The sequence below is a fragment of the Thermobia domestica genome, chromosome 5, assembly GCF_964235325.1.
Source record: "Thermobia domestica chromosome 5, izTheDome1.hap1.1, whole genome shotgun sequence".
NCBI classification, from domain to species: domain Eukaryota; kingdom Metazoa; phylum Arthropoda; class Insecta; order Zygentoma; family Lepismatidae; genus Thermobia; species Thermobia domestica.
This window is the reverse complement of record NC_137458.1, coordinates 119,540,571-119,565,133: the sequence shown is the minus strand read 5'-3', so window position 1 is coordinate 119,565,133 and position 24,563 is coordinate 119,540,571. Positions and strand designations below refer to the sequence as shown.

General features: G+C 38.2%; 1 protein-coding gene across 2 annotated transcripts in view; it reads right to left on the bottom strand.

The window, feature by feature from the left end:
* LOC145686073 (sialin-like) overlaps window positions 1-24,563 on the bottom strand; it is a 196,883-nt gene that overhangs the window by 76,000 nt on the left and 96,320 nt on the right. Inside the window, exons 1-2 of one of the 2 annotated variants that reach the window (XM_081758988.1) lie at window positions 19,548-19,687; window positions 16,183-16,242 (exon numbers count right to left, since the gene is read on the bottom strand). In XM_081758988.1, the coding sequence (XP_081615114.1) occupies window positions 16,183-16,240 (58 nt within the window). In that variant the 5' untranslated portion in view covers window positions 16,241-16,242; window positions 19,548-19,687. Of the gene's footprint in view, window positions 1-16,182; window positions 16,243-19,547; window positions 19,688-24,563 lie in introns of those variants that run through there. The other variant, XM_081758989.1, reaches the window with a different exon arrangement.

The following is a 24,563-nucleotide window of genomic DNA, read 5'->3' as shown; positions in this document are numbered from 1 at the left end:
TACTACACATCTGCTTCCGCCTCTGTCAACACTGGTCGATCTCGTTGACGCGACATATTTGATTTTTTATACCCCTTTCTTCGTTTACTGAACTAAACAGTAACTATTCTGAAATATACTACTGCGCATGCCTCGTAGATAAATATTTCTGATTCCAATAGTTTCCGTTTTGTCCAAGGAATGTTCTTTTTTTTTTTTTTGTTCCCAGCATGACCCTTTTATTACATTATATGAAGAGCATGTAGGTCTAAATACCTCATGTATTACATAGAATGTAGGTTTAACTCTTCCAGCAAAGAAGAAACATGTGATCATAGTATACAACCTACAGAAGTGATAGCTGGCAATACAGTGATCGTAATCCCTAACGACACAGAGACTGAGCTAAGCCCTCCCTGCTGGTCTAGTGGCTAGCACGTGCGCTTTTGGTGTATGGTGTCCCGGCGGGAGAGATTCTGTGATTTTTAACTGATCTCGATGTTCCTGTGTTCGTGTCCCTGTTATTATAAGTTATTAGAAAAATCAAGTTAAACGAGTGAAGCAAGTAAAATTAGCAATAAGTAAGTTACTGAAACACGTTCGGGGAGTCAGTTAAAAAAAAATAGGACAAAGCACTGGCTTTTCGCGCCGTCCATGCGAATTCGAATCTATCTCGGCTTGATTTTTTATCCATTTGAATGAAAATATTGTTCCTTTTCGCTAAGGTAGTCACTCTTTTCGTATTTTTCGCTGTCGCTCACAGTTAAAGTAACTGACTATTCTTATTCTTTCTACGAATGATGGATCTGCTCTTTGGTTTCATGTCAAACATGCTCACGTAATGAATAGACGCTGTCGATATTAATAATAATAATAATAATAATAATAATAATAATAATAATAATAATAATAATAATAATAATATGAAATATTAGTAGCTAACTCGTGTGTGTATTTCGACAATATAATTTTATATTATTTTGTGGAAAGAAGTAAGGCTTGCTGGCGTCCGCCCCCCAAATTGTTTCGATGCGCCATATAGGTCCACGGTGTCCAACGTTGGTCCCATCCCACCACCTCCTGTTCTCTCGATATAAGTTATCGACTTTTTGCCTAAAGAGGGCTCTGCCGTGGCCCCACGACTCCCCATGACAATGACTCTTCGTTCATTTTGCATTGAAATCGCTTATTTTTGTGAGTACTATGAGTGCATACTGTCCAACGTTGCTCCCATCACTATACAATTTCCCGTTCTCTCGATATAAATTGCTAATATTTTGTTTCTAAGGGAGATATGGCGTTACAATCATTACGTTTCAAGAAGAATTGAGGAAGATATTGCCTTGCCACAAACAACACTTAGAATATATTATTATTATTATTATTATTATTATTATTATTATTATTATTATTATTATTATTATTATTATTATTATTGTTGTTGTTGTTGTTGTTTTACTTACCACTAATGATGCCTACCTTTATTTGCATTGCAATGTGTTACTAAAAAGCAAATCAAATAACACTACTCGCCATTCACGCTCAAGAAATCGAAATACATGAGGCCCGGATTCGATTCCCAGCGGGAGCTCATGTGGTTCGGATTCCACGTTAATCAGTAGGTCCACGTCTCATATAGCCTCGCTGCTGAAAAGGGACGTTAAACTCAAAATCAACTCAACTCGAAATACATGATTTACAGTTCTCTGTGTTAGAGGAAAGCACATTTATTATATTATTCTTTCAAATACCACGTTTCACAAGTTACTTCACTTTCAATGTGTAATTTCATATCATCACTAACAATCATCTTGTTCCGATACGAATATAGCCCCCTCCTGCAAAAAAAAAAAAAAAGCCTGACCGTAGCGAAAGGGCGTGAACCTTCTTTAGGCGATTAATCGGATCCAATATTTCAATAAAAGAGGATAAGCCTTGCACACAAATATTTCAGTAAAAGAGGGAAAGTTAATCAAACTTTCTGAATATCTATTTATGGGCGAAATTTGGTTCCCTTGGAACTTTTTAAGAGTTTGAAGGACCGCCATTTTGAACATTTTCATCTGATTATTGTGGTTAACGAACGCATCCAGATATTTCAACAATTAATGTTTGTGCCAAGTTTCGTCTCAATCCGCTGAAAATTAGGGTGGTTATGGCATTCACAAATAGCGTTATATATATACAGATAGATAGATAAATAGACACACAGAGGGAGAGAGAAAAAGTGTTTTGCTCCCTTCTCGCACCTGTGGTGCGTCAGAGCTAAACCGGGCCCCTTTGCAAAACGTATTGACCAGCCTAACCTAAACTTGCTAACGTAGAAACCTCTTACTTGCTAACGTAGAAACGTGGTCGGGAGGTGTAAGGCATGTAGAAATTGTATTTTTAGTAACCATGAGTATGGTTCATTTCCATGTTTTTCTTTTTACTTTTTGCAGCTACTTCGGAACGTTCAATTTTTATTCTTCACTGATCGCAAATGGCGTTTACCTTCAAAATAAGAGAAATTTTGGTGGCATTTGTTCGGATATTCTTCTCTTTCGAAATGAAGAAAAGAATAAAAGCAATACGCAAAGACAAAAAAAGTATTATCAGTACTAAAAATTACCAAGAATAATTGCTACGAAAAACTAAATACGACCTCTTTTACCCTCTCATGAGCTGTATGCATTATCAACAAAAATTTTAAAAATGTCCTTTACGGGGATTGGAACTGACGACCTTTGCGTTTGTAAGCCAGCACCTTAACTATTACGCCAAGATCATGGCATGGTGAACGTTGAGTTGTTGGCGTATTTGTTGTATTTGTGTTTTATGTTCCCACTTCCAAAATTTTTACTCTTTTTTCTAAGTTTAAGAGCTGTTTCTGGCTTTCTCTTTCGGTGTCGTCCTTTATTTACACTATGCACTATTCGTATTCAGAGCTTGTGTCCCTCTGCAATGTCTTATTCAGATTAAACTTTTCTTTTTGCCCCTCAGTAAATATTTGATTGATTTAATTCTCATACTCTCCACGGATGGAGCGCTGGAATGCCAGACTCGAAAAATAGGTGTACATTTACTTTCCTGACAGATAATACATATGTTGTGAGGAATGAGAAGGAGATTTATGCTCATATGCGAATGATGCGCTGTGTAGAGAGCGCAGGTTCAGCTAGTTAAATACAAAATAATATAATCATAAAACAAGTGTGAAATCTGGAAACAATAGCAAAATAGACAAGCAGGAGAGAAATATTCTAGTGCTTAACTATTCATTGATATACTTCGGCAAATGTAGTGGGACTAAATAGATTGTACATAATCACTGGAGAGAAACCTAGTGAAAGATAAATGAAGAAGACACGCAGAAGAGAAATCTATTCTAGCCACTATTTACTGATAGTTCGATAAAAAAAAAAAAAAGTGTTAAAGTATTGTGTATGATCACTGGAGAGGAACCTAATTGTAAAGTGAATGGGGCTGATTGTAGAAGAAAAATCTAATCAAATAAAACCCATGTAGCGCAAATTCATACAGGCAGAAACTATGAATAAACTGACTCATATGAGAAGTTGCACAGGAGAAACACCAAATTCGAAAACCGAACAAAGAATTCTAGAAAACATAGAGCTTAAATTTAGAAATCGCATCGGTTATATTATTATTTGCAACTTTTGCAATATCAGCTCATTGTTACATTTTGTAGGTAAATATGTCTCTAAATGTATTATTAGGAACATTACTTCCAGTATTTCATCTAATTACAGCACGCGTTGATACTAGGACAGTATAGGTGTAGGATAAATCTGGATTCTTGATTGTTAAGTTTTGTTTGTTCTTAAGACTGTTATTTCTGCCGTGGGTTGTAGTTTCCATTACACTTGTATCCCTAATCCTTTTTCTGTCGTGTCCTTTGTTTAAAAATGAATAAAAAAGAAAACAATATGCAATGATAGTCCTGCTCCAGTTTTATTTTTAGATACCAGCCTGAAGGCGGTTCTAAGTACTAAAAAATAGACAGGGATGCTGAATGTCACCCCATTTGTTTAATGATCTAAACACACACACCAACGGGAATGGGAGAGGAGTAAACAGAAAAAAATGATTATGTAAAAGAATGTCAAAAATAGAAGTGTATAAATCACGATTATTCGAAAAGGGGCCCTGATCTACTTCACTGGGTCCAGCAGGGGCTGATCCAAGACTGACTTCTGGGGGGGGCGGTGGATTGTCATACTGCTACTTTTAAGGGCTCCAAACTTTGGGATGGGTTTTACTTATATATATAAAATATGAAAGTTTCCTCTTCTGGGGGGGGGCGATCACCCCGATCGCCCCCCCTGGATCCGCCCGTGGGCCCCAAGCCTCATTTTGCCTTACGCCGCCACTGCTATGAACAATAGTTGAAGCCATAGATTTGCAAAATCAATTATTTCTTGGAGAGCTTCTTTTTATTATTATTATTATTATTATTATTATTATTATTATTATTATTATTATTATTATTATTATTATTATTATTATTATTATTATTATTATTGAACTTTGACTTTTTGGGGGCCGCGGTGACTCAGTGGTAGAGCGTTCACCTCTGGTGCGTAGGGACCCGGGTTCGATCCCAGCCCCCGCCAAGTGGACTTTGTGGTGGACAAATACCGTGTGCGTGCGTTTTCTCTGCGTTCTCCCTTTTCCTCTCACTTTATTCATTCCACCATCTTCTTCATTCTTTCATCATCACCATCTCCTTTGGGCTAACCGGCGTATCCGTGGGACGTTAAACTCAAAGATTTCATTTAGAATGAAGGGTTAAGAGAGATGACAACTATTCTTAGATGCGTAAGCAGATTCCAAAACCTACTTCTCGCTAGTTCTTACCTTTTCCGCAATATGTATTGAATCCGCAAGTTGTAATGTACCTCTATCATTTCCGATTTCGGTGGAAAGATAAGGATGGTAACTAAAGGTATTCTTGAGACGTTTAATTAACTGCCAAAAAAAAGAAAACGCGTATCTCTATTACAGTTTTTACTTTATAGTGATCAACGTTAGAACCGGACGTGGTTGATTTCTGCCATTTTTAGTTGGAATAGAAGGTTAAGAGTGAATGTGAGAACTTTTCTTAAAAAAACTAAATCGATTCTTTAAAAAAAACACTATTTTTTAAAGTTTTTGACCTATGTAGATCAATACTGAGACTGGAAGTTGTAGTAAATTTATATCACTTCCGATTTTAGTACATAGTTAAAGATAGAGATGAAAGGTCTTCTTGGGTCGCTGGATCAATTGCAAGAAACCATGTCTCGCTAAATGTTACATGTTTTTGCTCTATACTAATCAATATTAAACCGAAAATGGCTAATTTCTACCTGTACCAGAGCCCTACACGGGCCGGGCACGCCCGGTTCGGCCCGGTGCCCGGCCCGACCCGTTTCAAGTAATATCAAACTGGACCGGGCCCTAACCGGGCTGGGCACATTTCGGGCCGAACCGCGCCGGGCACTTATCGAGCCGAACCCGGATACTCTGAAAAACGGTTCGGAAACTAATGTTATTAGCCTATTTGTTTTTTTAATGTCCTCCACTACCTCTACCTTTGCCGTGTTCGTACGGTCTTACTGTCAGCCTATGTTAATCGTAGTGTGTTTGGGAAATTGACTCTTTATTCAAAACTGCGATGTACTGGTAATACTATTACTATTACTACTTCTACTATTACTACTACAACCACTGCTAATACTACTACAACTGCTACGAATTCGCGTCAGAGTTGACATGTCTGGTGGTACCGAATTTACCTTCTAAGTACAGAATAAAATGGAGAAATGCTCGTTATTATGGCCGGTCTGCGTAGAATGTGAACCGATGCTTGATCTACGAGGAACAACAGTGGCTCAGTAGAAAAAAACACTCACATCTGGTGCTAGAGGTCGTCGGATCAATCCCTGCTCATGCTATGTGAGCTTTGTGGTGGACAAACACCGTATGCGTGGGAGTTTCGGGGTGGTCCCGCTTCCTCCCACTGTTTTCTTTCCACAAATTCATTCCATCATCATCCATACAGCCTGAGCCGTAGTTACCTAAAGAACGTATGATAAAGTCAAGTACTTGACCTAGTAAGTAGAATTTGGTACGCTACCATTAGACCACGGAGGCCAAAACCATGAACTGGCGTGCTCATAAGATCAGTGCAATTTGTAGTAATGTTCAATTAGCAAGGCAAATATCGAATAGTGTTACATGTTCATGTATTGTTTATATCTAGTATGATGCTAGAAATATAACAAAATATAATGATAAAATAAATCACCAAGTCGCCAGGGTCGATTAGGTGTTCCTGGAACGGTGGCTCAGTGGTTGAGCGTTCACCTCTGGTGTATGGGGTCCCTGGTTCGATCCTAGCTCTCGCCAAGTGAACTTTGTGGTGGACAAACACCGTGTGGGGGCTCGCGGCATTCTCCTGTTTCCTCACACTTTATTCATTCCACTATTTCATTTATTTCTCATCATCACCGTCTCTTTTAGCCTAGTCGGCATAACTATGAGACGTAAAGCTCAAAGATTTGATTTTCGTTGTTTTCGTATTACTAGTAATAGCAGTACTGGTATTCGCTGTCGTATTAGTATAGTAATGAAAACAATGAAATCTTTCAGTTTTACGTCACATGGTTATGCCGGTTAGGCTAAAGGAGACGGTGATGATGAGAAATGAATGAAATGGTGGAATGAAAAAGTGGAAGGAAACGGGAGAGTCCGAAGAAACCCACGAGCACAGTGGTTGTCTACCACAAAGACCACACGGCGCGAGCTGGGATCGAACCAGGGACACCAGGCACCGGAGGTGAACGCTCTACCACAGCCACCGCGCCCCCTAAATAGTGTAGTAATGAGGAGTAGCAGTAGTGGTAGTAGTAATTGTAGTAGCAGTGGCAGCAATAGTGGAATTAGCACTAGCATTCGTACTCATAATAGTAATAGTAATATTAGCAGTAGTAGTTGTAGTATTAGTATCACATACGGTGTAGCAGTTTTACCTATACGGTGCAGAGCCCTGCAAACCCAGTTCCGAAGACGGCCCGGCCCGCCCGCGCCGATTCTCGAGCCGGGTGGAGTACGGGCCGGACCGGGTCGGGCACAAACGGGCCAAGCGTAACCGGCCTGAGAACAACCAATTGCGATAAGTCAATCGTTCAATTGTCAATGGAAAATGAGAAATGTGTCGTCATAAGTTGCACTGTATATTTGCCTTTCTCGAATGGGAAAATTGTGTAAAAGGTTACCCAAGGTTTGCTTTCTATATTCCTGTTCTGTCTGTCTATTTGTTATCTATACTTGCTCTGTAAAGCTATGTTTATTATATAATATAGCTCATGGACGCAAAAGTCTTATACTACGCTCACTAATGCGTTACGAGTAATAGAGAAGATAAGGGAAACTGCTACACCGTATGTAGTACTAATATTACAACAACGACTGCTAATACTACTATTACTATTACTACTCATATTATTATAGAAATACGATAGCAAATACTACTACTGCTATTATTAGTAATAACTGCTATTACTAGTATTATAGTATTACTATAATAGAACGACAACTAATAATAACACCACTACGTCTACTATTAATACTACTACTACTACTATTACTGCTACGACTACTATCGCTACTCCTATTAACATTACTGCTACTGGCACCGAAGCAAATCTGTCTTCAAGATTAGGGAGACGAGTAAGATCGTTCCCATATTTTTGTTTAAGCGATGTTCAAATTATGTATGAAGTTGAAAAACAATGCTGTGGAGGATCACGGGAGCACAGTGTTCTTGAACATTGGGAGGCGGACAGATTTGAGCTTATTCTGAGGGGCATCAATTTCACCTCACTTCCCTTTGTGGCAATCGGACACGTATCATCACATTTCTCCCCAAGAAACACATTTCAAATCGAATTATTGCGGAAGATAGTCCCCCCAGTTCAAAGAAGGGGATTTGTCCCCCTCATCCACCCAGGATTTGCGCCAGTGACCACTGGTATAACACTACTACTACTAATACTACCGCTGATACTATTTCTAGTATTACTACTACTAATTGTAAGGCGGATACTACTACTACTGCTGCTGCTAATACTACCACTACAACTACTGTTTCTACTTACACTATTACTACTACTACTAATTTCGTATTTGAATTTAACAAATCTTTTACGTCGTGTTTCAGTGTGTAACGTAAAGGAACTCTCTAATATGAGCGGGGTGGGCCGAAGCAGCGTATCTTGGTTGGCAGAACAAGGCCACTTCGAGTGTAGTTCCAGATGTCCAGTATCTGTCTGTCACATTGTGTTGTCTGTTGGCAATCAAGTCAACATGGACCGTCTGAAGGAAGTAAAAGAAAAGCTTGCAAATAAACAATTCAAGTTAATTGAAAAGCTACAAGGACGAAGTAAAGCATTTTGCTGGACAAAGTTTTTAGTTGTAGTTGACTCGGAAAGTGGTAGTGAACAAGGTTTCGTGTCCTGTAAAGTGTGTGAAAAGATTTTAGTGTACAACAGTACAAAGTCAGGAACAACTCACCTAAATCGGCATTAGTGATGAGCAAATGCAAGACCAAGACCAAGACCGAGCTGGTCTTAGTCTTGCACTGGAACCCTTGGTCTTGGTCTTGCATGCAAGAGTCTTGCAAGTCTTGCATTTAAGAAATCTCAAGCTTTTCATAGGTAAATTTTACTATGGATATAAGGGATAATTAACTCTACAATGCGCCAATAGTAACGGAAATATAATGCATGTTTCTAAATGTAATATATTTTAACATTGTGTAGGTATCATGATAGTGTACAACATAAGTAATGACCTTTCCTTTTTTAATGGGTGCCCACGCTTCACTACTTGTAAGATATGCCTAAATCACAACATTTCCTAATCTGTTTATATTTTTTAACAGATCAAACACTCTACTGGTTCGCAAAATTATTTCTACACTCTAAAGGCGTCAGATTTTTCTTTTCAACGACGATTAGCTAATTCTTGTATTAATCAAACTTCCAATTAAATATTGAGATTTTGTTTTACAGTTTCCAATATGTACTCTATGGGGCAGAAACATTGACATTACGCAAAAGTGATGAAAAATTGCAGGCTTTCGATACATGGGCACGGAGAAAAAAGCAGAGAATTAGCTGTGTTGAACGGACAGTGAATGAGAAGGTATTAAAAAATTAGCAGTAGGAAAAAAATAGATATTGTTAAGAGGAGGAAAAGGAACTGCTTAGGATATTGACTGAGGAGGAACTGTATTATGAGGGACGTGCTGGAGGGTATTGTGGAAGGAAAGAGAGGGAGGGAGCGAAGGAGACTAGTTTAAGTAAGGTATTAAAACAGAAAATTACTACGTCAAGACGAAGAGACTAGCTGAGGACCACCGAACGTCGAAGCTTCTCAGTTGCAGCAAGTAACCTGCCAATAGTGACAGAATAGCTATTATGAAGATGATGATATATTTAGCAATATTGACTAAAAAAGAGAGAGAAAATTAAAATAATAATTATTATAATCAAATCTCTTAATATTTCAGAATAATTTGAGTGAAAACTGAAAACGATTCAACTGTCTATGTCTTTTGAGTAAATTCAATCTATATAAATACTTTTGACCTGTATTGGAAATGCAAAATTAAGGCATAAAACTCCAAGTTATTTGAAGTCTCACATGTGAATATGGATTACTTTCATCAATTACCCACTTCGTTGGGTTAAACTTAAAATAATAATAATAATATATTTCGTTAGTCAGTCAATTTTTACTATCAATAAAGCGCTCTCTGATATTGGCCATTTTCGATTATTTTTATATTTATCTCTCCTCCTCCTCCCCAAATTGCTGAATTTGAATTTAAACGGCATCAGAAATGTCACTGTTCGTCTCAGAGACCCCAAAAACTCAATAAACTTATATATCTCCTCCTCCCCCATGTTGCGAGGTACGACATCGGAAGTGTCATTGTTCATCTCAATGACCTCGAAAACCATGAGTTCGACATTGATAATGGTAATTTTTGATAATTTTATATATCTTGTTCCTCCCCTAAGTTGGGGTGCTGAATTTGCATTTAAACGGGATCGGAAGTATCACTGTTCACCTTAGCGACGCCGAAAACTATGGATTCGACACTAATATTTGGTCATTTTTGATCATTATTATGTATCTCCCTCTCCCCAAGTTACGAGGCTGAATTTGGTAGTAAACAGTATCGAAAGTGTTAGTATTCAACTCAGCGATCTGGAAAACTATGGATTCGACAATAATATTTGTCATTTTCGATCGTTTTTATATATCTTCTCTTTCCTCCGATAAGATACGGGGCTGAACTTGGATTTAAATAGCATCGGAAGTGTCACTGATTATCTCAGCGACCCCTAAAACTATAGACTCCATTTTAATATCGGTCATTTTCGATAATTTTTTAAATATCTTTCATTCCCCATCCTCTAAACTGCACTGTCAAAGTGATATGACAGAAACCACCCCAGGTCCGAACCTCATCTCCTCCTCCCCTAGGTTCTACCATCAAAGTGAAACAAACTCTAAAAAACTATTCAGGACCGAACCTCATAATGTTAAAAATTTGATTGAGATCGGTTTAAGAGTTATTAAGTCACAAACTTAATGAAATGAAGTATCTAATTTAACGCCCCACGTTTATGCACCAAGGCTAAGGGAAACAGTGATGATGAGAAATGACTGAAATGGTGGAATGAAGAAAGTAGGAAGAAACGAAAAAATACCAAGAAAACTCGCGCACACGGTGTTTGTCCACCAAAAAACTCACATGGTGCGAGATGACACCTGTGTGGCTTGAAAACGAGTAATATCTACAGAAAACGCGAACAACCAACTCAGAAAACGACATACTGTTGCTATAAGCTACAGGGTCAGATCGACTCACACGGATTGCATAAATTACTGGGAACATATTCACTCCAGCAGCATTTTTACTGAAGCCAAGAAATCCATCTCCTACTTTTTTACATTATATAAAAAAATTCAAGTAGTGCCGGTACTTGTGCAAGACTTTTGCGCAAGAGTCTTGGTCTTGGTCTTGGTCTTGCACCCCTTGGTCTTGGTCTTGGTCTTGCATCGAGATTCCTGGCCTTGGTCTTGGTCTTGGTCTTTCATGCAAGACTCTTGCAAAAACTGCAAGACCAAGACTCTTGCGCTCATCACTAAACTGTTCATCATTAAGTGAATCATTGACTGAAAACGAAGATAACGAGAGGAAATCATCTGCGAATTCTTGTGCATCCAATACCAAGTATTCAGGTTATAAGAAACTGAGTTGTGAAACTGTAAAAAGTGACTTGATAGATAAGTGTGTTGACTTTTGTGCACGCGATCTGCGACCATTCGAAACTGTAGTGGGGAAAGGTTTTACTTCCCTAGCACAAACACTGATAAACCTAGGTGCGACAAGGTCGTTGCGACAGACGTGTTGCCGCATCCAACGACGATATCGCGAAAAACACAGGAAAGAGCACGTGCATTTCGCAAGGCGTATATGCCAGAAGTACGTGATGCTCTGCAACGCGGTGAACGCGGTGAATTATCATTCCAAACGGACTTGTGGACCGATAATTATCGCAAACACTCATATATCGGACTGACAGTACAATATTTAAAAGAGTGGAACTTAAAAAGTCATGTGTTATTCACTAGTGCATTTCCAACACACAAAAGACGGCAGAGAATATTAAAAAAGAATTAGTGAAACAACTATCTAAGATTGGGATCTTACAACAAGATTGGAGAAACGCTCCGTTCGTTACTGACCAAGGAAGTCATATTGTGAAGGCTTTAGAAGATAATAAACGCTACAACTGTGCAAATCATCTACTAAATACAGTTTTGCGTAACGCTTTTCAATACAACTTCCTCCGAGATGAGCTGCCATCAGTAAAAAAACATTTTCGATTGCATTAGTAAGTTAGTTACATATCTCAAAAGGTCTGGGTTGGTAACCCGGCTTCCACACACTGTTAACCAAGACACTGAGGTAAGATGGAACACTAAACTCATCATGTTAAGATCTGTGGACTCGCAGGTCGTCGACATCCGGCAACTACTAGAAGAGCACAAAGAAGATCAGCATTTAGATGGCCTAGATGAATCCTTAATGAAAGAAATTACTACATTTTTAGAAGATTTCTACGATGCCACCAAAGCATTGGAAGCAGAGAAAACAGTAACAATGCATTTGATACTGACTTGGTTTGACAGACTAAAAAAACTGCAGAATTAACAGTGAAGTGGATTCGAAAGATATGTCACAGATTAAGGTTCGAGTGGAAAAGTTTCTCAATGAGAAGGTCGACATTAGTATGGATCATAAAGTGGCGACCTTCTTGAGCCCTAATTACCGTCATCTGCGAGCAATGTCTGTAGATGAGAGATTATCTGTCTATACAGAAGTACGTCGCCTTATTTCGTCAGAGTTATCTACTGCAGTTGGCTTCTTTGATTCCCGACTGCAATGGTGGAAGCAACAAGAGCAAACATTACCAACATTGTGTAAATTAGCGAGTCAGTATCTCGTCATCCCTGCTTCTAGTTCGTCTACTGAAAGAGCTTGTAGTACTACAGGCTATATAGTTCAGGAATGGAGAAATGCTCTAAAGCCTGAGACTGTTGACTCTGTTTCCGTGCTATTCGATACGTACAAGGACATACAGTAAAGCGATGTTCATTTTGCACTATTGGTTTCTTAGGAAACCTTATATTTTCATTTTCTTAATATCAACTATCCCTCCTATTATATGTGGTGTTAAGAGGCATTTTTGATAGCTGATATCTATACATTTTTCATTCAGGGGACTTTTGAGGTATTTTTCGTTCAACAATGATATGTGTGGATTTTGTTTTGATTTACTGCCTCGCATTCTGTCATATAGCTCTGTTATTTTCTTGTTACGAACCGTTCCAGGAACACTTCATCGACCCTGGGGTCTGGGTGATTTATTTGATCATTGCTTTTTGTTATTATTATTGTAGCATCGAATTATAAAGAATACAGGAACATGTAACATGATTTGGAATCTGCCTTGTTAATTGAACATTACTACAAGTTGCGCTAATCTTATGAACACGCCAGTTCATGGTTTCGGCATCCGTGGTCTAATGGTAGCGGACCAAATTCTAATTAGTAGGTCAAGGACTTAACTTTCTCATATGTTCTTTAGGCAATTACGGCTCAAGACGTATGGATGATGATGGATGAATTTGTGGAATGAAGACAGTGGAGGAAAACGGGCTAATCCGAAAACTCCCACGCTCACGGTGTTTGTCCACCACAAAGCTCACATAACACGAGGAGGGATCGATCCGACGACCTCTAGCACCAGATGTGAGTGCTTTACCTACTGAGCGACCGTTGCCCTTCGTCAAGCATCGGTTCGCATTCTACGTAGACCGGCCATAATAACTAGTATTTCTTCGATTTTTTCTGTACTTAGATTGTAAAGTATGTACCACCAGACAGGTCAACTCTGACGCGAAGTCGTAGCAGAAAGTAGTAGAAGTAATAGTAGTAGTAGAAGTAATAGTAGTAGTAGTAATAGTATTAGTAATAATAATAATAGCAGTAGTAGTAGTAGTAATATTATTAGTAATAATAATAATAATAGCAGTAGCAGCAGTAGTAATAATAAGAGTAGTTGAAATACAGTACTTTACAGTCTTGAATAAAGAGTTAATTTCCCAAACACATTACGATTAACACAGGCTGCCAACATTAGTTTCCGATCCGTCTTTCACAGTGTTCGGGCCGAGCCGGGCACAGAATTCAGATCCATCCGGGCCGGGCCGGGCCGTCTTCGGGCCTGGGTTTGCATGACTCTGACCTATACCCATGGGTAAATCATCTTCGTTAACGAACTTTTCGAAATAATTATTTTAGCTATCGATCCCAGGAGACGCAATTCAATAATTCACTTATATTTAGTAGTTCGCGTGTGAAGCAAAATCGTATGGGCGTACGAACTAATATTACAATATTGTAAATCCCACTTGGGTGATTCTGATAAATCGACGTGTGTTTGTGATATTCGGTTGTATTAGGTAGTAATCCTGTGGAACACAGAACGTTGAAGTATTGAAAGTCTAGGTCGTGTTATATGAACAGTTTACGTTGTGTTGAGAAAGTGAAATCTGTATACCTTGATATTGAAAACAAGAAAACATTGAAAACTATCCAAATACTGAAAACTATCGAAAAATCCCGACATTTCAAACTATCGATCGATACATCGAAATATCGCAAGTCCTACCTACGACCCTGTGCACCAAAGGGTGCGCGTGCTAGCCAATAGGCTAGCGGGAAGAGCTGTGCCCAAACTCACGAAATTGGCGCTCATGAGTTCGGAACTCACGCTCACTGGACCTCAACTTCACGAAGTGAGCGTGAGGTTGAGTGAGTGTGAGGTCAGACTAGTGATGTGAGCGTGAGGTTTGAATGGTGTTGTGAGCGTGAGGTCAGGCTGGTGATGTGAACGTGAGGTTGAGTGAGCGTGAGGTCAGACCTGTGAGGTGAGCATGAGGTCAGACTGATGACGTGAGCGTGAGGCCGAAATTAGTTTGTGAGCGTGAGGTTGAGTGAAGTTAGGTCAAAGTGGTCAGGAATCATCTTCCAAATGTTGTCGGTGTTGTTTTCAAACACTCTGTATATGCCATTTAGAATAAAATGAGGCATTAAAGTAGCCTATGTGAACAGGAAACTTCTTATTTCCTTCTTTTCCTTTATATATAAACTTCCCCCTCAAATAACATTCACTTCTGGATGGTGTGTTGGCGACCTTGAATAATTAGTTGTAAAAAGGAAGCCTAAGGTAAGAGAAGGATACACGTGCAGACAATAACATGCATACAATGCATGCATGCATATGTAGACACGTAGACACGTATTTTGACCATACCAGGAATCTGCATAAAAATTGCTTAAACTTGTGTGCGTGAGATAGTAGGAGGTTTAATAGATCAAAATATCTCGATCGAAAACTAGGGAAATTCAGACATTTTAATGTTTGTGTTAAATAAATTGTGCTCCCTGATTTAATCCAATATGATGGTCCAAGGTTCAATCCTGGTGGTGGCCAATCGTGATGTGAAGTTACACGAACATTTTCCTAATGTAACAATAATGAAAGTTTTATGCAGGGTTTCAACTATTTTGATTGATAGAAATTCCTGTGTTATGTATCTCTTGTCAGCACCGAGGCTACAAGGATGTAATAGGTAACTAACTAAGAAAAAGAATCCCTATGAAATTGGTCACATTTGAAAGAAAAACAAATATTTTTATGCATGGCAGCAATGGACAGACAACATTATTAATAATGGACGGGATCAAACATAGAAAAAGTAAATTCACTCATGTTAACTTTGTGATATGGGTTCATAGTTGGATATTTAGCAGGCAGTTCCTGTTTCTGCTGGAGGCCGCTTGGCAAGCTTTTATGTTTCTGTACTGTTGTGACTTAATGTGCTAACGTAAATTTATTTCCTTGTGTGTGCTGTGTTTTTATTAAAGAATAAGTTTATGCCAGAAATGATGATAATGTCTTCTACAAGTGGCCGCCTGACTTGACGATCTGTGATTTTTTTTTATGGGGTTACGTAAAGGATTGTGTCTATGTAACCCCATTGTCTGAAAACCTGCAAGAAGTGCAAGTTTGTATCACTCCATTTCATCAGATGTGTTGGAGCGTGTGTGACGTGAATGGGAATATCGTCTTGAGGTCTGCATCGCCACTCGTGGGGTCCATATTCAATGTTTATGAGGTATAATAAAAATATTTGAGTTTTTCTTTCAAATGTGACCAATTTCATTTAAATATGTTTATCCAAAGAAACGTAATACCACTTTAATATATGATAGTATTTTTTAAGGACACACTTTATTATGTGTATTGTTTGTCGTCTTATAACAGTTCCACATACATACTCCTAAAGTGATATACACATTCCTAACAGTGACACACACATATGGGAAATTTTACTCTTGTCATCTCAAAATCTTCATAACATTTCCTTTCAGAGTGACTTCCAAGTTTATGAATATCGTTGCGCATAGGCCTACTTCTAGCAGGAAGTATGATAAATTGGGATGTACTACTCATCTAAAAATAATTTGAATAAAATTAATAAAGTTCTAGGTTCAAGAATTCTTACCTTTACAGCAGCAATATCGGTCGCGATGAGAGGTTGCAGAAACATTCCTCGAACTCATTGCTTAAATAAGAGAAAACAGACAATATCTTTAATAATAATAATAATAATAATAATAATAATAATAATAATAATAATAATAATAATAATAATAATAATAATAATAATAATAATAATAATAATAATAAAAGCATTATTACAATAACAGTTATTCAGTTACAACAGAGATTTATCTGATACAAACGAAGCTTCTATTAGCCCACCATTAGTTTTAGTTTATTTTAAACTAGTGCCACCTTCACCTTATCTATGTTAAATCAGATATATCGCTATTGTCTATGAACATGTGTAAGCTGAAGTTTTCAAACACCTTTCGTATTTCTGCAAAAATCAGACAACTTTCTTTTAGAATCTTTTTAGTACAACTGCTAATTCTGACACTTGGCTTTATAACATTTTATAAATAAATTTTATATCTTTACGCGCCGCAACACAAATACATTACTTTAGCCTCCTTTGCGAAAATATAAATAAATACTTTAGGAAAATATGGAAGCCTGTTGCAGTTCGCTAAAAAGAAGAAAAAGAAAAAAACAAAAGAAACACTATATAACTCTCCTTTCTCTTAGAAACCAATGTCATTTTAAATTGTACAGAACCCTAAGGCTACAATTGAAGCGCCTGGTATCAAAATACGCCACATCCATTTCACTTAGTTTGGAGTAATCTCGCAAAACGTGCAGTGAAGCTCCATATACACGCGTACGAAGTCTCATATTTGAACTAGTTTTTTAGTATGAAATATTAACCTTTCAGTCAAAATTCTGTTTCCATGGAATTCCTTTAGATCAAACATATAAAAGCGATATATAACTCAATTTCGGTAAAGAATGGATTCGGCGGATTCTGATACTAGGCGCCTCAATTGTGTGTTATGTGTAAAGTTTTTCTTACTCTGTACAATAACATTTTTGGTATCGATTTTGCCTTACTTTCTTCTATTTTGTAATAGTGTGAGGTTTTAATTTCTATTAAGTAAAAAGGAAGAAGAAAAATCCAAAAGTTTTCGCGACAGGAATTTGTGGTAGGTATTTAGTGACCGATCCTAGAAGTGGTGCTGGTCTCGTTGAGAAGTTAAGGCACAGCAAAAGTGACTGGGCCAGCTTCACGCTGGTTCAATAGCTTTTTCCAAATCGAGAAACTTTTGCACTAGGAATTAGTGCCGAATTAGTGCTAATTAGTGCCCGACTCCAGAATTAGTGCTGATCTAGTGGCGTGGAAATTGTTGGATTTGGTGAAATTGGTTGTGGTGTGAATTTACCTCCCTGATGTAAAGCGAATGCTCCCACTTCGATTAAAATCATAAAAGTTCCATGATAACTATCGTGAAAAAGAAGAAAGATTTTAATACAATGTGTAGGGTTGTATTTACCACTAGGCTCAGGCCTAGGAGTGCAAACGTTCGTAGGAGCGCAAAAAGCCAGCCCAAAGGAAAATTCTGGCAGACGCGAATATATGAATGTGCTCCTTCCCCTCCCATAAAGAAAACATGAAAATTAAATGAAATATTTGAGTTTAACGTTCCACGATTATGCCCTTTTAGACTAAGAGAAACGATGAGTAAACAAAGTGGACGATGATAGAAGAATTGGTGGAATGAGAAAGTGGGAGGAAAGGGAGTACCCAGAGAAATCCTACGGACACGATGTGGTCCACGGCAAGCTTACTTGGCCGAGGATCGAATCAGGAACCCCAGACATCAGAGGTAAGCACTCTACCACTGAACCACCGTACCCGCGCTGTGAAGAATCTGTAAATTAGAAAACAAAAGTTTAAACTATTATGTTGCGGAGGCACCTATTGGGCTATTGCGGGCTCACGCCAATTTCAATTTTATGCTTTCAGTAGAACTTCCGCCACAATTTTCTCATCGCCTTTTGAGATCGAGCATTTTCCACTTCGTAAGTGAACTTGTCTTATAAATATCAATACGCTAAATACCGTATTATTTTAATATATTCAAAGAATAAACCGAACTGAAACCTGCATGCTCATCGTTACACGCAATAGTTATGTCATGATCAGTGTTCGAAGTGGGGAAAAACAGAGGCGGTATGTTTTATTACGATTTTGACTCGACATACCGGGTATCTAAATGTTGAAATACAGTTAGGGTATATTTCCTAAAAAAATTGCATTTCTATTTACATAAAGTCTGAAAACCATTGGAGAGCTTCTCTTTAGTTACGGAGAAGGGGCGGGGGTGCATGGAGAGACTTTGATCCTCCGCCAACAACTTTCTAATATATATATATATATTCCCTTATGTTGTATTGTGGTGAATTATACATGAAAATGTTCAAAAACTGAATTTTTATATTAACAATTTCCTGCGGGAAAACTCCCGGACTCTCACCCAACTGAGGGATACTCCAAACCCCAGGAAGATCCGTCCCTCACATTAGACAACTTTTAAATCCGCCCATGCTCAAAACATGACATTTATATGCATTAAAGTAAGAAGACACACACACATATATAAAAAAGAAACAATTTAATATGGCATATCAAAATATGAACTAGGTGAACTTCTTTGAAGACATCTCATTTTAAAAACAAAAGGCAGGAAAAAGATAACAAACTATCCGTGTTGTCAACTTAAAAATTATTTCATTATAAATAAATTTTTTACGTGCACAGCTATTCGTCAATTATTGTGTATATAAATGGATTTATTAAATATATTAAACATCTATTCTCCCGTGACGGTATGTCTTGATCACTGAGAAACCAGAGGCGGTATGCCTTCATCACTGATAAGCCAGAGGCGGTGTGGCATACCACCGCATACCGTCTTACTTCGACCACTGCCTCATGATACTAAGACCTGCTACATCGTTTGCAAGTGCAATATTGGAACCAGGAGCGTCATTTCAGATTTGGCTTGAGGGGGAGGGAGACCCCTTGATTTGAGTAAAATTTCTCGTTTTTCACTGATTTACTACTATTCTTTTGATAAAACCTATATAAATCTCAAACTCAGGAGGGGGCAATTGCCCCTCCCTGTCCCCCCTAAATGACGCCCCTGATTGGAACCTCATCAAAGTGCATATTAGGCAAGGGGGTTTAATCTAATTAATTCCGTGAGTATATTTTATTTTTCAGTAAAACGCTTTTTACTGCTGAATTATGATGATTTTCCCTTCATTAATAACATTTTAAAAACATACCACTTGAGATTTATGAAAAAATCTCAATAAAATGTTAATTAACCTCGATATATAAGATAAAAACATAAGCGCTCATGCTTTGTGACAGCTACTTAGGAGTAAAAATAATTGAAAACAATTATAGAAATTACTACTTACTTAGCAAATAGCAGCAGGAGCGCTTAACGTGACGGTGATTAAGTTGCCTGAACTACAGAGTAAATATACGATATAATGTTGGTGATGATGAAAAGTGATATGATTTATGTGCTGTTTGGGCAGGTAACACGAGTCTGAATTTCTTTTCCAAAATAAAAGCAAAATGAAAAGAACGAAACATCAAGGCCGACTACTTTGTTTTATTGGTTGATGGTCGATATCCCCCAAGCATCGTGTTCCAAATCCCCCTTCCTCTTGGATTCACATTTCCTTGCCTTCTGAAGCACTTTTGGGGTTTCTGTTGCAGATTATGCGTTAGAAAGCTTATTCCTCGAGCAAGAAGGATTTTCGGACGATATGTTTTGAAACTCAATGAAATTCAGGCTTCAGTAATGTGGTCAGTAAGGTGGTATATTCTACAGATGATTATGCTTTTCGATAGTGATTAGCGAATTGTACAGGAATCAGATATTCTTACAGGATCATTGGATGTTGATCTTTCTTTGATTAAATAGTTCATCTACGCTCCTTTCGTGCGTAAGACCCGAGTTTAATTTCCGGTGGGAACTTATGTAGTTCGGATCCCATGTTAAGCTGTAGGTCCACATTCATATAGCCTTAATACTGATAAGTGACGTTAAACTCTAACAAATCAACCAAGGGAGTCATCCGCACGAGGGGGTATAAAAAAAGTTCTTGCAATCATCTACAAGAAATCCACCCTGAAGAACTCTGACGATGATGGTATTAGTCCCTCACAACGTAACCACCGTGAATAGCGACACAATTTTGCCAGCGGTTCTTTACTTTCGGTAAGCTCATTTTCTAAAAATCTGCAGTTTGGCTTTGAAACCACAGTTCAACCTCAGAAACGACGTCATTCTCCTGTCAAAATGACGTCCTCTGAGTGGACACTTCATTTCTGGGAAGAGAAAGAAATTACTTGGTGCTAGGTCCCGTGAGTATGGGGGAACATTATTTCATATCGTAAGTTCACTGCCTTGATCATGGATGCATGGGTGGAATGAACTGTTACATTGTCTGCCAACAGTCCCTTCATAGTCCTAGAAAACGGAAAGCATCACATTGGCAGCAGACTTCTGCACTCGACCTTTGTAGGGGTGGAAGAGGAGCGATGTTTGCATTGTTTGCTCATTTCATTTGTTTTTGGGTCATAAAGATAAGTTTAACTTTCATCCATTGTCACTAGTCTTCCAAAAAAGTCTCTTCATCCACCTCACAGCGATCCAACATTTCTCATGCTGCGTCCTCGCGATTTTTCTTCTTCTGGAAAGGTGTGAACAGTTGTGGCATCCATCGTGTTGACAATTTCTGAAGATGCAGTTGGTTGTGAATGAAATTCAAACAGACCCATAACTCTACTTATTACGTACATAACACCTTCAATGTTTACCCTCCTGTCATCCATTATAATCTTCTCAAGTTTCTTGGTCAAGGTGACATCATCAGTGAAAAATTGTCTTCCAGATCTAGAGGCGTCCGCGATGGTCATGTGTCCAGTTTATAATTTAAGACTTTGGGGCAAAACCCCGTCAAGTCCAAAAAGTGAAAGTGAAAAGGACATAGCTACACAAGGCTTTCTCGTCTTCCGATTTTCTTCAAACTTGACACATATATACAACACCGAAAATAGACACGTATATATATATATATATATATATATATATATATATATATATATATATATATATATATATATATATATATTTGTTTCTTTCAGAAAATTGGTTGAAGGGGTCAAAGGACCCGTTTTCAAAAAAAAGCCCCTTTGAATAAAAGGGACACATTTAAGAAACGAAACTCTGCCGGTATAAAGATAGACGAAGAGTAACGATATTCTGTATTTCGGCAAAAACGAGTGGAATCGTGATATATTGTAAATATTGTGATCCCGAGAAAAAGTCTTAATGGGCATAATCACCAATCACAGATTATTTGGCCACTTTTTTTTTTTTTTTTTTTTTTTTTTTTTTAAAGCAGCCGAACATAATGATATTCTGGATTTCGATGAAAATGACTGAAACTGTGATATGTTGTAGATATTGTGATCCTAACAAAAATTCGCAATAGGCACAACCACCCATCACTGAACGTTTGGCCACTACAGGGCCACTTTTTAAAAAAAAAAAACAGCAGAAGGTAACGGTATTCTGGATTTGGGTGCAATTTCTTGAAACCGTGATATGTGGTAGATATTGTGATCCTGAGTAAAAGTCTCAATTTGCACTACCGTGTATCACTCACCGCTTGGCCACTACAGGACCACTTAAAAAAAAGCTGAAGGTAACGCTATTCTTGATTTCGGCGTAATTACTTGAAACCGTGATATGTTGTAGATATTGTCATCCTGAGAAAATGTCTCAATGGATACAGCCATGAATCACTAATCGTTTGGTCACTACAGGGCTACTTTCTTGAAAACAGCCGAGTATAACGATGTTCTGGATTTCAGTGCGAAGGAATTAAACTGTGATATGTTGTAGACCTTATCGTGAGAAAAAAGTGTTAATGGACACAACCATCAATTACTGACCGTTTGACCACTATAAGTCCAGATTTTTGAAACCAGCCGAGTATAACGGTATTTTTGATTTCGGTGTCAATGAATTAAACTGTGATATGTTGTAGATGTCGTGATCCTGAGAAAAAATGTCTAGAGTTTTCCAGGGTTTTTCTTTGTCCCGCAAGATGAACATCGGAATGTTGTCTATGCTTAAATGATATTGGCCACTACTCTTCCCATTCCTTTTCCGGGTTGTGAGATACGACTTTTCAAGGTTTCATACAATTTCACCAAAATTCCAGAATATTCTTACCTTCTGCTGTTTTAAAAAATGTGGCCCCGTAGTTACCAAATGGTCAGTGATTGGTGGTTGTGCTCACTGTGAGTTTTTCTCAGGATCACAATATCTACAACATGTCACGGTATCAAGCAATTTCACCGGAATTTAGAATACCTTTACCTTCAGCTCTTTTTAAAAAAGTGGTCTTGTAGTGGCCAAATGGTGAGTGATGCATGATTATGCAAATTGAGACTTTTTCTCAGGATCACAATATCTACAATATATCACGGTTTCAGTCAGTTTTACCGAAATCCAGAATATCGTTATCTTCGGCTGTTTTCAAAAAGTGGCCCTGTAGTAGACAAACGGTCAGTGATTTATGGTTATTCCCATTGAGACTTTTTCTCATGAGCACAATATCTACAACTTATCACGCGTTCAAGCAATTCTACCGAAATCCAATTTCTGTAAGGATTGTGAAGGGTCCTATGCCATTTCGAAGGGGCCATTGCCCCTTGCAACCCTTTTCTCGCAAAAACGATAAAACACTTTTTCCTACTTTGAAGTCATCTTTGCATCGGCAGAGTTTCGTTTCTTAAATGTGTCCCTTTTAATCAAGTGATCCTTTTTTGAAAAGGGGCCCTTTACCCCCTCAGCCTATTTTCCGAAAGAAACAAAAAATACGTGTCGATTTGTTTTCGGTCTTGTACATAGGTGTCAAGTTTGATGAAAACCGGATGACGAGAAAGCCTTGTAAAGCTATGTCCTTTACACTTTCACTTTTTGGACTTGACGACTTTTTGCCCCAAAGTCTTCAACAGCCATTTCCACTTGCATACCATCTCATAGGATGGGCTTCCATCTCCCCTTCTTTAATCTCTTAGTAAATCTGATATGCTGATTTCCCTTGAAGATGGAGGAACTTAATGGCGCTCCATGTCTCAAACTTGTTAATCATCGCACCTTCAGTTTTTTATCTGCAAAATAAAAAGAAAGAGCTGTTCTAACGAGTCCAGAATTTGCATGGTTAATATGCAAGGACCTAACTATAAAATGCATGTCCGAGGGGGTTCGTAGTCTTCTAGGTAATTGCCTAGTTCGTTACCTTCTAGATAATTGCACGAACTTTTTGATACTGTTCTCGTATTTTTCCGTTCAGTTTTCCATGGACAATTATACCGTCTTTACGGCAATGATTTTTTATATTGTGTATAGCTATTCGACACTGATGTGCAAAAGTTAAGGACGAAGTAGATAAAGTAACATACAATATTGTGTAGTCAATGTAAATGAATGAAAGCCTGGCAACATGTTAGCAGAAGTCTCCCATACGTGCACGGGATAGAGTGACATTGCATAAAGTGACACTAACGGGAACGGAGCGCTGAATAGTTTTCTTTCCCCAACACGAAGTATTTGAATGAAAAGGACAAGATTGTGTGTGTCAGTCAGAGAGCTGTTAATGTGCATGTGGTGGTGTCACAACAACATGGTTCGGAGACAACATTTGGATGACTTCACATTTTGAAGAATGAAATTGGAAGAAGAACGAAGTGAGACAAGTATGGTTTAGGAGTTTGCTATTGTCCATATCACTGTACCACGTACATGAGGAGCATTCTGAACCACAAACTGCACTGTGCGAAGGCAAGGTGGTGGTCGACCACAGTCAACTACAGGCAACTCCATTGTGAAAAAGCAAGAAGGAAGCAACATCAAACATCGAGTGCATTGCAAATATATTTAACAGGATTGCAAGTCCTCAATCTCACGATCCATATTCGCTCGCCAACTACATGCAGACGGTCTCTTTGTCCGTCGCCTATGTTGTGTTCCGTTGGCTAGCACATCGTTGCATTCATTGTTGCAATGCAGCGTACATTTCGTTGTAAGTTCAACGAAGAACCACCTCGTCGTAAACTTATATGCAATTGGTGCAATAAATTAGTAGAAGGTGGTTGCATATGTAAAGGAAAAAGCACTGGTCGTCCTCGCAAGTTAGATGAAAATGTTGAGTGTATCCGAACTGCTTTTGAACGTAGCCCTACGAAATCCACAAGCAAGGAGCGTGGAATTCCGCAACCAGCGGTATGGTATATGCTTTAAAAACGTCTGCATCTGATGTCGTATAAGTTGCAGTTACTCCAGGAATTGCATACTGGCTATCATGAAAAAAGATTAGAATTTTTCACTGCAATCTTGCAAGATTTGG